The 15,118-nt window shown below is 47.0% G+C and overlaps 1 protein-coding gene across 4 annotated transcripts in view; it reads left to right on the top strand.

Annotated features, from left to right (window-relative positions):
• The window catches only part of LOC143924347 (caspase-8-like), a 105,092-nt gene that overhangs the window by 42,297 nt on the left and 47,677 nt on the right, over window positions 1–15,118 (top strand). For all 4 annotated transcript variants that reach the window (XM_077448621.1, XM_077448623.1, XM_077448622.1 and 1 more), the window contains one exon: window positions 7,517–7,855. In XM_077448621.1, coding sequence (XP_077304747.1) covers window positions 7,560–7,855 — 296 coding nt within the window. In that variant the 5' untranslated portion in view covers window positions 7,517–7,559. The remainder of the gene's footprint in view (window positions 1–7,516; window positions 7,856–15,118) is intronic.

The following is a 15,118-nucleotide window of genomic DNA, read 5'->3' as shown; positions in this document are numbered from 1 at the left end:
AAAATTACATTTAACGGAAATAACATAATTTAAAACTGCTTGCAGTTTTAATGTTATATCTGGTTCCTGCAATATGGTTGAAAATCATTGAGAAAAATGGCATGGGTAGCCCTCCCTGCCCATTACCAGCCCCTTTGGGTCTTGTACGCATATTAAGGGGAACCCCGTACCCATATTAAAAAAAGGAAATGCGTGTGGCCCCCAGGCCCTATATACTCAGAACAGCAGTATACAGGCAGTGCAAACAAGACAGGGACCGTGTAGATTTGTTGTGTTAAGTTGAATCTGTTTGTAATTTTCAACTGGTACATTTTTAAAGTGTAGCTCAATCTCCTACAACTGACTGCAAGCTCTATTTAAAACGAGCAAGATAGTTAGCTATATAGGTGGATATAGCGGTGTATACTGCGTTCAGAGCACGCAGACAGCACGCACAATCTCCTAACACTGACTGAAAGCTCTATTTAAAACGAGCAAGATAGTTAGCTATATAGGTGGATATAGCAGTGTATACTGCATTCAGAGCACGCAGGCAGCACGCATAATCTCCTAACACTGACTGAAAGCTCTATTTAAAACGAGCAAGATAGTTAGCTATATAGGTGGATATAGCGGTGTCTGCTGCGTTCAGAGCACGCAGACAGCGCGCACAATCTCCTAACACTGACTGAAAGCTCTATTTAAAACGAGCAAGACAGTTAGCTATATAGGTGGATATAACAGTGTATACTGCGTTCAGAGCGCGCAGACAGCACGCATAATCTCCTAATACTGACTGAAAGCTCTATTTAAAACAAGCAAGATAGTTAGCTATATAGGTGGATATAGCGGTGTATACTGCGTTCAGAGCACGCAGACAGCACGCATAATCTCCTAACACTGACTGAAAGCTCTATTTAAAACTAGCAAGATAGTTAGCTATATAGGTGGATATAGCGGTGTATACTGCGTTCAGAGCACGCAGACAGCACGCACAATCTCCTAACACTGACTGCAAGCTCTATTATAAAAGATAGATATATGGTGAAAATAGCGGTGTATACTGCGGTCAGGGCACGCAGACAACAACCACTACAGAAGAGCAAGAACGAAAAATCGGCCGATAACGATCGGTGTATACTGTGTTGAAGGTACACAGAACACCCACTAACTGCTACAGACGCCAACACACTACACAAGGCCACCGCGCTGGCGGCCTTATATAGTGTGGGGTGTGTACTACACAGCCTGAGCTATGATTGGCCACAGGCATCCTGCCTGTGGCCAATCATGGCTCTCCTCGCTGCCAGCGCTGTGATTGGCCAAGCATGTGGGGTCACAGTGCATGCTTTGCCAATCATGAGCCAGCAATGCACTGCGCCATCGCAGTGCATTGTGGGCCATGAGCGGCAAACGAATTTGGCGCGAACGGCCCATAACGTTCGGAATTCGCCGAACGGGCGAACAGCCGATGTTCGAGTCGAACGTATGTTCGACTCGAACACGAAGGTCATCCCTAGTGGTTACTAACTCGGAACCTGCTGAAGAGGAAGTCCTTCCGACAAATTATGGAATGCTATACATCGTTGTGGTGGCTCACATCGCAGCTTGCTGCACTGAAAAAATGTATTGCATGCTGTACTTTTTTCTTCACACACCACAGCCATGCTGAAATGTGAATGGTGCCATAGGAAGCAAGGCAATTTCCCCTGCCTATGGGAGGAGGCTTTGCTGGAAATAGCAGCCAGCCTTGCACCATCACATTTTGGTGTGAACAGTTCCTGTGAGCAGCTTCCTTTATCTCCTTTTACTTGCTTGCATACTTTTAACTGGGAAGGAGTCTGCTGCTTGCAGCAATTTTCTCCCAGACAGAAATGCTTTACTAAGCCTAAATAGATTAAAACAGAACTCAAGGCATAGTTAAAGTAAAATCAAAGGTTCAGATTTTTTTTTCTTAATAACAAACATGTCATTCTCACCTGCTCTGTGCAGTGGTTTTGCACAGAGCAGCCCTGATCCTCCTATGCTCGGGTCCTCCGTCGGCTCTCTTGGTTCCTCCCTCTTAATCAGTGCCCCCAATGGCTTGTCACTTGCTATGAGAGCACTGGTGCATGCTTGCTCCCAAGCTGGGCCCTATGTGTTCTTAAGAGACATAGAGCCACGGCTTAAACCCCACCCCCACTCTCTCATCATTGGCTCACTGGCTGTTATTGACAGCAGTAGGAGCCAATTGCGCCCACTGCTGTTTCAGACAAAGAGGAGAGGGAGTTGGGGACAGCCGAGTCTCTCATTTACATTGTTGGATTGAGAAGGGGCTCAGGTGAGTATTAGGGGAGGCTGTGGGGGGGAGAATGGAGGCCATTATGGGGAAGCAGTGTCTGATTGGACATCAAGTTCTCCTGAGATATGGACAACCATTTTGGACCCAGAGAAGCTTTTCTTGTAAGGGTTTTATTGAACATAAAGATTAACAGAATAGTACAAAAAGATAACACGCAAAGAAACAATGAGGAAAATGGAAGGAACAGATTTGGACACATCCTATATACAAATTCACATATACTTTAGGCATCAAAAATATCAGTCCGGGACACAAGAGTTTGCGTCAGATCCTGAGGTTTCAGGGGAGATCTTATGAGATTCGGAGATCATGATGGTGTGGTAACATACTAAATTGTACTTGTGTATCAGTGATTTTGCAGTGTTAAGAGATAATGTAGAACACAGCATTGAAAAAGGAGAACAACGAAAATATTGAGCATACTTAATGAGAGGTAGTATATACCCATAAAAATGTTCTTATCATGTGTCCAATCCCAGCAGGACTAGCCTGTGGGCCAATGAAACATGGAAAAGAGAAGGTAGGAAGAAAGCATGGGAAGGGGGGAGGCCAGAAGGAGAAGAATAGATGTGTAGGATAGAAAAAGAGGGGTGAAGCAGAGCAAAGAAAGAAGGGGAATGAAAGATAAGGGGGGGAGTCCACAGGATGGGGGGAGTGGAGGCATACTAGAGATAGAGTAATGCTGGATCAAATAGAGAAGGGTGAGTATATGTCAGTATATGTCACCCATGGTTGCCAGGCCCGGAGGAATTTGTCATGTGTATCAGACAACACGGCTGTCAGATTCTCATTAACCATAATATCATTTACACGGTTTTTAACCACTTAACGACCGCCGAGTGCCATTGTACGTCATCACAATGGCATGTACAGACACAAGCACGTACATGTACGTGCTTGCCTTCCAGCGGGTGGGGGGTCCAATCGGACCCCCTCCCGCTGGATGCGACGGTCCGTTTTGCTGCAGGAGCGATCCAGGATGAGGGGATGGTCGTTGGTTTCTGGCTATCCCCTCTCGATCGCTCCTGACGAATGAGAAGCTTCCTCCCACTGTGTATTGTATACACAGGCAGGGAGGAAGTGATGTCATTCTCCTCAGGGCGGTCTTTTTGACCGGACTACGAGGAGAAGACTAAAAGTAAGTGCACCAAACACTACACTGACACTAACTAACACACAGGCACACATTTTTTTAGGTTCACCGCCAGGTTTTTATAGCGCTAGGTACCCTGATATACTACCCAATAATGGTTTTAACCCCCTGATTGCCCCTAGTTAACCCTTTCACCCCCTTTTGCCAGTGTCACTAAGCGATCATTTTTCTGATCGCTGCATTAGTGTCGCTAGGTAGCTAGTTATTTTTTTAGGTTCACCGCCAGGTTTTTATAGCACTAGGTACCCCGATATACTACCCAATAACGGTTTTAACCCCCTGATTGCCCCTAGTTAACCCTTTCACCCCTTTTGCCAGTGTCACTAAGCAATCATTTTTCTGATCGCTGCATTAGTGTCGCTGGGTAGCTAGTTATTTTCTTAGGTTCACCGCCAGGTTTTTATAGTGCTAGGTACCCCAATATACTACCTAATAATGGTTTTAACCCCCTGATTGCCCCTAGTTAACCCTTTAACCCCCTTTTGCCAGTGTCACTAAGCGATCATTTTTCTGATCGCTGCATTAGTGTCACTAGTGTCGCTAGGTAGCTAGTTATTTTTTTAGGTTCACCGCCAGGTTTTTATAGCGCTAGGTACCCCCATATACTACCCAATAATGGTTTTAACCCCCTGATTGGCCCTAGTTAACCCTTTCACCAGCGATCACCATATAAGTGTCACTGGTGACACTGGTTAGCCAGTTAGTTATTTAGGTTCCCCGTCAGGTTTTTATATAGCGCCAGGGACCCCCATATACTACCTAATAAAAATTTGAACCCCCTGATTGCCCCTTAGTTAACCCTTTCACCAGTGATCACCGTATAAGTGTTACGGGTGACTCTGGTTAGTTAGTTTGCTTTTTATAGCATCAGGGCACCCGCCATTTATTACCCAATAAAGGTTTAACCCCCTGATCACCCGGCGGGTGATATCAATTAGGTTTTAGGGTCAGGGTCTGAGTCGCCCCAGGCAGCGCTAGGCTAGTGCCAGTACCGCTAACACCCACGCGCAAAGCATACACCTCCCGTAGTGGTATAGAATCTGAACAGATCAATATCTGATCTGATCAGATCTATACTAGCATCCCCAGCAGTTTAGGGTTCCAAAAAAACGCATTGTTAGCGGGATCAGCCCAGATACCTGCTAGCACCTGCGTTTTGCCCCTCCGCCCAGCCTACCCAAGTGCAGTATCGATCGATCGCTGTCACTTACAAAACACTAAACACATAACTGCAGCGTTCGCAGAGTCAGGCCTGATCCCTGCGATCGCTAACAGTTTTTTTTGGTAGCGTTTTATATTTAAATCCGGAAGGCAGTGCTTGGTTTTTGGGGTCCTGTACGTGGCTAGGCTCCCAAAAAGTCCCCCACATGTGGTATCCCCATACTCGGGAGAAGCAGCAGAATTTATTTTGGGGTGTAATTTGACTTATGCCCATAGCATGTGTGAGCAATATATCATTTAGTGACAACTTTGTGCAAAAAAAAAATTTTTTTTAATATTCCTGCAACTTGTGGCAAAATATAAAATATTTCATGGACTCAACATGCCTCTCAGTAAATAGCTTGGGATGTCTACTTTCCAAAATGGGGTCATTTGGGGGGGGTTTGTGTTATTTTGGCATTTTATGGCCTTCGAAACTGTGATAGGTAGTGAGGAGTGAAATCAAAAATTTGCACCCTTAAGCCCCGTACACACTATCAGATTATCTGCTGAGTTTTTCCTTCAGATTTACCAAAACCATGTAGTAGAAGGGCCTGCCTGATTGCATACACATTGAAACTCCTAAGGTTTGTCTTCATATTATATGGTTTTGGTAAATCTGAAGGAAAAACTCAGCAGATAATCTGATAGTGTGTATGGGGTTTAAGAAACCCTGAAGGCAGTGATTGGTTTTTGGAGTGCCGTACGCAGCTAGACTCCCAAAAAGTCCCACATATGTGGTATCCCCGTACTCAGGAGAAGCAGCAGAATATATTTTGGGGTGCAATTCCACATATAACTATGGCATGTGTGAGCAATATATCATTTAGTGACAACTTTTTGTAAACTTTTTTTTTTTTTTTTTTTTTGTGTCATTATTCAATCATTTGGGACAAAAAAAAAATATTCAATGGGCTCAACATGCCCCTCAGCAATTTCCTTGGTGTGTCTACTTTCCAAAATGGGGTCATTTGGGGGGTGGGGTTGTGTTATTTTGGCATTTTATGGCCTTCGAAACTGTAGGTAGTGAGGAGTGAAATCAAAAATTTGCACCCTTAGAAATCCTGAAGGCAGTGATTCCAAAATGGGGTCATTTGGGGGGGGGGGGGGGGTTTGTACTGCCCTGCCATTTTAGCACCTCAAGAAATGAGATAGGCAGTCATAAATTAAAAGCTGTGTAAATTCCAGAAAATGTACTCTAGTTTGTAGACGCTATAACTTTTGCACAAACCAATAAATATACGCTTATTGACATTTTTTTTACTAAAGACATGTGGCTGAATAAATTTTGCTCTAAATATATGACTAAAATTGAGTTTATTCGATTTTTCTTATAACAGAAAGTAGAAAATATCTTTTTTTCTCAAAATTTTCGGTCTTTTTCCATTTATATCTCAAAAAATAAAAATCGCAGAGGCAATCAAATACCATCAAAAGAAAGCTCTATTTGTGGGAAGAAAACGACGCAAATTTCGTACAACATTGCACGACTGCGCAATTACCAGTTAAAGCAGTGCAGTGCAAAATTGTAAAAAGACCTCTGGTCCGGGGCTAAAGTGCTTCGAAACTGAGAGCCTGGGTCTTCCATGCTTTTGCTAAGGTCTGTTTAGTTGCAGTAAAGGTCAGTTTAGTTGCAGTAATGGTCAGTTTAGTTGCCACCAGGGACCCCGCTGTGCAGGGTCCCTGGTGGCTGTGTGGGGTCCCAGGTCCCTGGTGGCTGTGCGGGGTCCCTGGTGGTTGTGTGGGGTCCCTGGTGATGGTCCGGGGTCCCTGGTGGCTGTGCAGGGTCCTGGGTCCCTGGTGGCTGTGCGGGGTCCCTGGTGGCTGTGTGAGGTCCCTGGTGGTTGTGTGGGGTCCCTGTGCGTGGTCCCTGCTGGTTGTACGAGGTCCCTGGTGGCTCTGCGGGTTGGCTGGTGGTTGTGTGGGGTCCCTGGTGGTTGTGCAGGGTCCCTGGTGGTTGTGTGAGGTCCCTGGTGGTTGTGCGGGGTCCCTGGTGGTTGTGCGGGGTCCCTGGTGGTTGTGCATGGTGCCGGTTCCCTGGTCGGTGTGCAAGGTCCCTTGTTCGGCCTAGGCCAAAACACAGCACTGTGTGTATGTGAGGGGCTGATATATATACAGGTGTGGGGGGGGGTGACATATATACAGGTGTGTGTGTGTGTGAGGGGGGAGTGACATATATACAGGTGTGAGGGAACTGATATGTATACAGGATTGGGGGGGGGTTGAGTGTGTAACAGGTGAGGTGGCCAATGTGCGGATTTGGTAGGATAGCCCGTGGTCAGGCTGGGGGGGGGGGGGGCAGGCTTAAAGCTGTGTAACAAAAATTTCTGATGGCTGCTCTATGGCTCCCCAATTCTCTCCACACATTTTAAGTTAAGTCATACCACATTATCATCTCCCAGCATACATTCCAACCCAGGATTGGAGCTGGGTGCTGAAACAATGTTAATTCCAGCTGGAAAGAGACTAGCTAAAGATGTCAGTGATAGCAGAAGAGTGTAAAGGGCAAGTGTAGACGTCACATCACTGGAGGAGGACACACTGAAAAGTAAGCGTGGCATAAAGTGCATTCTTTAATGTTATTGTAAGAGCCAGCTCACCCCGATAGCAGTTCCGCATTAACACACAGTCTTTGTCATGACCCACTTTACACAAAGTCTTCTACATTTTGTCTTATTGTAGGCCATCCCAGTTATATCCCCTGGTGGGCATCCTGTCCGATGCTATATGCCGACACCACTATGACTTCTGTTATTATATAAATCATTTATGTTTATCTTAGTTCAGTGATATGTGATTTTCTATTTCTACCTCTATCTAAGTCTAACTGTTCCTTTATATAGGTAAAGGAAATAATTTTGAAACTCTCAACTGAATGTAACCACTATGAATAAAAAGAATTCCCAGTTACTTAGCATCATCAATGACCTGAGCTCTGATGAAAGTAAAGATGTGAACTTCTTGTGCAAAGACTTCGTTCCAAAAGGAGCTTCAGAACTGAAAGACCTTTTCTTGGTACTAAAGAAACATGGTTACACTGATCAAGAAATCACTGATTTTGTTGCAGAGCTCCTATACTATCTGAAGCGATTCGACCTTCTTAAAAAACATTTTAAAATTAGTAAAGATGAAATGGAAAAAAAACTAAGAATTCCAAAAGTGGCAAAAATTACTCCATTCAGGTAAGCAATTGAAAGAAACAGAAAATGTATAATTGACTTTTTATGAAGTTATTTGTGCTAATTTTCTGCTAAAATTAAAGTTTAAAGTATAACTAACAGTTGTAACTAACAGTAGCAGCCGGTCCACAAGGGTCACAGGGGTGCCACCCCCCTAGTTTGCATGCAGTTTTCATTCAGGCCCTGGATTCCTAGCTTTCTACAGGTTTTTTTTTTTTTTTTCAGGCTGGGTTTTCACACCTATGCAAATTTCTCTCATCCAATTTGCATGACAGGAGATTGAGATCACCTCTCTATGGAGCCGGTTCACATATCTCCATTCTGGCTGCGGAACGGCTTCCACAGGAACGCTGTGCTTCTTTGGCTCTGTTCCAGGACCGAATCCAGGCAAAAATTCTGCTCTGCTTCATCCCTGAAACGGAGAAAAGATATGCAAGCCGCATCCGTCGGAGGTGTGTACCCAGCCGTAAGCACATAATTAGAGCCTGGAGCACTGCGCCCTGAACCCACCCACTTGTTACACTAGCAAATCAATATTCGCTATTGATTTCTGGCTTCTCCTCCTGGCCAATCAGGACAGGAGGTGAATCTGAAGAAGACCGGGAAGGAGAAGCCAGGGCAGTGGAGGGGGTGAGCTCACCCACCCCCAAAAATGTTTAGCACCAGCTGCCACTGATAACTAAAAGGCAACATTTTTTTTTTTAGGTTTGGATTGAAGGAAGAGGGATCTGTCAGAACATCTGTCAGTTTTTATTGCTGTCTGCAGCCCCATTAGGGAGATCCAACCTCTCTTCATGGATGTGAAAGTAAAAGAAAATCCCAAATGTTGGATTGTTCCTGGAAAATAGGAGAAATCTTCCAATGGTTCTGATGACCTGGGGGTCCCCAAAAGATTACATTAATTTGCAGGGATTTCTTCCCACTTCCTGTTTTGACTATTGTATGGAACGTGAAGGTAAATCCCCCTTTAAGACAAAGAGGGCAAAAATAAACTTTACGGGAATTATAACCCTCCCTTACTCTGTCCAAAATGAAAAAAGTTAAGTTTTGCCTATATTTCTACTTTAGAGGAGATACACCCTCTCTATTTGTCCTGTTTACCATTATCATTGAAAGTAAAAGAATATAACACATTTTGAGTTGTAACCCAGAAAAGTGAGGATAAAAGAGAGGGTAAATCTTCCAATGGGAACCTTAGTTCTGGGGACCTAGGGGTTCGCAAAGAATTGCCTTAACTTGCAGAGATTTCCTCTCACTTCCTGTTTGGCTATGGGACAGGAAGTGAAGGGAAATTTTCACAACGGGACACAGATGGTGAAAAAAGTCTGACAGAGGTTATAACCTCTCCCTTACTCTATCCCAAATGAAGAAAAGAGTTTTGTCTAGAGTTCTACTTTAAGGAGAATTCACACCTGAGAAGAGTGATTTTCAGTGTTTATATTTGAGCATTTTAGAAGCATATTTCAAGCATGTTGCATGTGTATTCGGGCTTAAAGCATTTTTGTTTTAGCCAATGGAAAACACTAGGGGAAGGAGACCAGCTTTTACAGGCTAGAAATGGCACCCAGTCCTGCCTCAAGTAGCTCTTGTAGCATCAGGCTTTCAACTGCAGGCGCACATATGTGAACAGTCACTATTGAAATACATAGTGTGACAGTGGGGTCACTTTGGACACAGGGTGAATAAAAGAAACCCCCGATATGGTCTGTGATAGCCATATTCAAGGCTGTATAATACATTGTGGATAAGTTGGATGTATATTGTATGTGGGGGTTAAGTGTCATTGCTGTGAGGAATTAAGTTGTTTTGCATTTCTATTGTTCATTTAAGTCTATTCTTGTGTGTATTGTAAAGTGCCAGACAGACTGGCTGCTAACCCTTTGTGGAAAAGATGTGTATTGGGTGGGATCGTTTGAAGCATAGCAGACGTCTTGGGATGTGTGGGTGGAGCTGGGCTCTTGTTCATGTTAAAGCATGTGCCTTGAATTGTGTATAAATATACAATGTTGGTTTTTAATAAAGTCATTCCTACTACAGAAGGGACAGAGTGCGTCTCATCTCTTTGCCAGAGGGGTCGGCTCCTATAGGAAAGGGTCGTTTAGCTGTGGATATTGGCAGCGAGTGGATGTGTGTCCAGAAGAGGGAACATCGTAAACGGCGTTAACCCCCTTTATATTAGGGGAGCCGTTACATTGGTGGCAGCAGCGGGATCTTCCCTCCAGTTACTGGGACACTTCAAACCACCACAGTAAATGACCAGCTATGCAGCCTGCAGGAAAGCCGCACTGAAAGACTTACTTGAGAGCCGTGGAGGGACCAGTGGGACAAAGAACAAGGCCACCTTGATCAGGGAACTAACCGAGATGGATCAGAGGGATGGTGATGCAGGACCCCGGTCAGTTGAAGACTTGTTTCAGCAACGAGTTCGACAGCGGGTGGCATTATATGGTGCTAACCCATCAGAGACCGCCATACAGAATGCCATTAGAGACATCCAGCTGCAGGATGAGCGACAGGAGAGAGAACTAGAGCGGCAACATGAACAGAGAATGGCAGAAATACGGCAATCGGAGACGACACTTAAAGATGCAGCGCCTGTCCGTAAGTTGCCCTTTCGGGCATTCAAACTATTTAAGGAGGGAGAGGAGGAAATTGAAGCATTCCTGCAGGACTTTGAGAGACTATGCCAGATACATGAAGTACTGCCCCAAGATTGGGTCGTCTTACTGGCAAGTAATTTAACTGGCAGAGCGGCGGATGCGTATCGGGCCCTGGAGGATGAGGACGCTAAAGACTATGATCGGGTAAAAGAAGCTCTGCTAGCCCGATTTGCCATTACACCCGAAGCCAGCCGGATTACGTTTCGAAAATCTCGGAAACAAACCCACATAACATACGTGGAGTGGGCACATCGTCTGCAGCGAGACCTTAAGGGCTGGATCCAGGAAAGCCACGCTCATACCATAGAGGACATCACCCAACTAGTACTTTTAGAACAGTTCTTTAACCACACCCCTCCGGTACTACGGGATTGGGTACGAGATAAGCAACCACGGACTGTACAGCAAGCGGCTACTTTGGCCGATGAATATCTGGACTCTCGAAGGTCAGGCGGAAGCGAGCGCTATCCACCATCTCGGCCCAGTTTATCAGCCTCTAACACAGCTTCAGCACCAACCCCAGCGGCCACTTATCCTCAGCAGCCCAGGTTCAACTCCTAGGACTATGCACAACCCATCAGGTGTTTCGGATGTAAACAGCTAGGGCACAAAAAGCCAGACTGTCCATTAAATCCAGCCATCCAGTCCCAGTCATGGAGACAACCAGCAAGGGGGAGCCCCCGCACACCCATGCCTGCGGCCCACTGCGTTGAGGGGGAAGAACATTGGGGCGTCCTGCACGAGGCTGATCCAATACAAGCAGCTAACCGGGACAACAGGCAACAACACATGCAGACGGTCCGGGTTAATGGAACGGTAGCCAATGGCTTACGTGATAGCGGCGCTACCATGACCCTACTACGGAAGAACCTCATCCCAGAGAGCCAACACACCGGAGACACTGTAGCCGTAAGAGTAGCGGGAGGTACCATCTTCCGGCTACCCGTGGCCCGTGTTCACCTGGATTGGGGGGTTGGTTCGGGACACGTGAATGTGGGGGTGATGAAGGACTTGCCTGCGGATGTACTACTGGGGAATGATTTGGCCCCCCTATTTTCTGCTTACACCCCGATGGGCAGAGACCCAGGTGAGACTATCATCCCCGGCACGTACCTTAGATCAGGCGCGCCTAGGCTGGGATACCCCAGAAGCATTCGGGAGGGAAACTCGGGAGGACCCGACCTTACACAAGTATAGGGCTAAGGCAGATACTCAGGAAAGGGGAATAGATGGGGAGCTGTTTGAATGGGATGGGGATAGACTGTATAGGATCCCTAAGCCATCTCAGAGAAGTAAGGCCCCTTCGCAGAAACGACAGCTGGTGGTACCTAAGAAATACCAGCTGGAGATTCTGCGAATCGGGCATGATGTGCCGCTAGCGGGACATCTAGGGTTCCGTCGCACGGCCCATAGGATCACACAGAATTTCTTCTGGCCCAATTTTAGCCAGGATGTGCGACAATACTGCAAAACGTGTGACACATGTCAACGGATAGGGAAGAGGGGGGAGCACCCTAAGGCTAAACTCATGTCCATGCCTATTATTGGGGAGCCCTTTTACCGCATAGCCGTTGACATTGTGGGTCCCCTGGCCCGGCCTAGTCCATCCGGAAAGAAGTATATTCTCACCGTGGTGGACTACGCCACCCGTTACCCAGAGGCAGTAGCTATGTCCAACATTGAAGCAGAGACAGTAGCTGATGCCCTGGTTAAGATTTTTACCAGAGTGGGGTTCCCTAAAGAGATTCTCTCTGACCAGGGAACCCAGTTTACCGCGGTACTCACCCGGCAGTTGTGGAAGGTGTGCAATATTAAGCCCTTACTGAGCTCCCCCTACCACCCCCAGACTAATGGTCTCTGCGAACGCTTTAACGGGACCCTCAAGCAAATGCTAAGGACCTTTTCGGACTCTTGCAGAGACTGGGAGAGATTCCTGCCTCACCTGTTATTTGCGTACAGAGAGATACCCCAGGAATCTACTGGGTTCTCGCCCTTCGAGTTACTCTATGGGAGAAGGGTCCGCGGACTCCTCGATCTCATCAGAGGACACTGGGAGGGAGAGACAGAGCAAGAAGGGACCCCCATAGTACCCTATGTTCTGGAACTCAGGGACCGCATGGAGCAACTGTCTCTGATGGTAAGAGAGAATCTCCAGGCGGCCCAGGGAAGACAGAAGAGATGGTACGACCGGGGGGCCCGACAGCGGGTCTTCCAGGTTGGGCAGAAGGTCTTAGTGCTCAAGCCTGTGAAGACCGACAAGATGCAGGCATCTTGGCAGGGCCCGTATAAAGTAGTAGCCCAGGTATGTGATACTACCTATGTCATTGCCAGCTGTGCAGATGAAAGAATCCAGCGAACCTTTCATGTGAACATGCTGAAGGAGTATCAGGAACGGCAGGAGGATGTTGCTGCAGTATGTGCCCCTGCTGCGGATGACTCAGAAGGTTTACCCCTCCCTGACTTACTAGAGAGAGAGCCCCAGACCGACCTCATTAGCCTTGTACAGCTAGGAGACCGGTTAAGCCCCACAAAGAAGGAACAGGCTAAGCGGCTTCTGTGGGAGAAACAGGCGACGTTCTCCCAAAGACCGGGCTATACGACCTTGGCTGTACATAAGGTAGAGACCCCTGGACAAGCACCCCTCCGCCAGCCCCCCTACCGTATCCCTGAAGCAGTCCGAGAGGAAATGCGGAAGGAGATACAGGAGATGATTCAGTTAGGAGTCATTGAGCCTTCTGACAGCCCTTGGGCCTCGCCTGTAGTCCTGTTGCCTAAAAAAGACGGGACTACCCGGTTCTGCGTGGACTACAGGCGACTCAACGAGAAGACCACCACCGATGCCTACCCGATGCCCAGGGTAGACGAACTACTAGATCGTATAGCCAGGGGACGTTATTTAACTACAATAGACCTGTGTAAAGGTTATTGGCAGATCCCCCTGGCCGAGGATGCTATCCCCAAGTCGGCATATGTTACCCCATTTGGCCTGTACCAGTCTAAGGTCATGCCATTTGGAATGAAAAATGCCCCGGCGACCTTCCAACGTATGGTGGATAGGCTCCTCGATGGCTTCCAGGATTTTGCATGTGCATATCTGGATGACATTGCGATCTACAGTGGGTCTTGGGAGGAGCACCTGGTTCACGTAGGAGTGGTTCTGGACAAAATTCGGGCCGCAGGCCTGACCTTGAAACCAGACAAGTGCCATCTAGGGATGGCGGAGGTGCAGTACCTGGGGCACCGAGTGGGGTGTGGGAACCAGAGACCCGAGCCAGCCAAGGTAGAGGCAGTAGCTAACTGGCCCACACCCCGTACTAAGACCCAGGTCTTGGCCTTCTTGGGAACTGCAGGGTACTACCGACGTTTTGTCCCTAATTATAGTGCTATCGCCAAACCCCTGACTGACCTGACGAAAAAGAATTTACCTAGTCAAGTCCTCTGGTCTCCAGCTTGTGAATCCGCGTTTCTAGCCCTCAAGCAAGCACTTGTAAATGCCCCTGTCTTGGCTGCCCCAGTACCTAACAAGCGTTTTCTTGTCCACACAGATGCTTCCATGTTTGGACTGGGGGCGGTGCTGAGCCAAGTTGGGGAGGATGGAGGAGAACACCCTGTCGCATACCTGAGTAGAAAACTATTACCCCGGGAAGTGAGCTATGCGGCAGTGGAGAAGGAGTGTTTGGCCCTGGTCTGGGCCCTTAAAAAGCTGAACCCTTACTTATACGGACAGGAATTTTCACTGGTCACCGACCACAACCCATTGGTCTGGCTTAACCGGGTCTCCGGAGATAATGGCAGGTTGTTGCGGTGGAGCTTAGCCCTACAACCTTACAACTTCTACCGACCCGGTAAGCAAAATGGCAATGCTGATGGGTTGTCCCGGCAAACCGACGCCCTCCCGGGCTCCTAGTGCAATGTTGATGGGTTATCCAATATTGGAAGAATGGACCCATGGACTAACTGCGGAGTCAACCCGTCTGGGGTTCCCTCCTCTGTTAGTCCCCTGCCGAAAGGGGAGATGTGTGACAGTGGGGTCACTTTGGACACAGGGTGAATAAAAGAAACCCCCGATATGGTCTGTGATAGCCATATTCAAGGCTGTATAATACATTGTGGATAAGTTGGATGTATATTGTATGTGGGGGTTAAGTGTCATTGCTGTGAGGAATTAAGTTGTTTTGCATTTCTATTGTTCATTTAAGTCTATTCTTGTGTGTATTGTAAAGTGCCAGACAGTCTGGCTGCTAACCCTTTGTGGAAAAGATGTGTATTGGGTGGGATCGTTTGAAGCATAGCAGACGTCTTGGGATGTGTGGGTGGAGCTGGGCTCTTGTTCATGTTAAAGCATGTGCCTTGAATTGTGTATAAATATACAATGTTGGTTTTTAATAAAGTCATTCCTACTACAGAAGGGACAGAGTGCGTCTCGTCTCTTTGCCAGAGGGGTCGGCTCCTATAGGAAAGGGTCGTTTAGCTGTGGATATTGGCAGCGAGTGGATGTGTGTCCAGAAGAGGGAACATCGTAAACGGCGTTAAGCCCCTTTATATTAGGGGAGCCGTTACACATAGGATTTTGGATGCTGAGTGTTTTGGAGCTTCGAGCTACATA

Source organism: Lithobates pipiens, unplaced genomic scaffold (genome assembly GCF_037356315.1).
Source record: "Lithobates pipiens isolate NorthernLeopardFrog02 unplaced genomic scaffold, aLitPip1_a1.2 Scaffold_22, whole genome shotgun sequence".
Classification (NCBI taxonomy): domain Eukaryota; kingdom Metazoa; phylum Chordata; class Amphibia; order Anura; family Ranidae; genus Lithobates; species Lithobates pipiens.
This window is presented reverse-complemented; position numbering and strand designations above follow the sequence as displayed.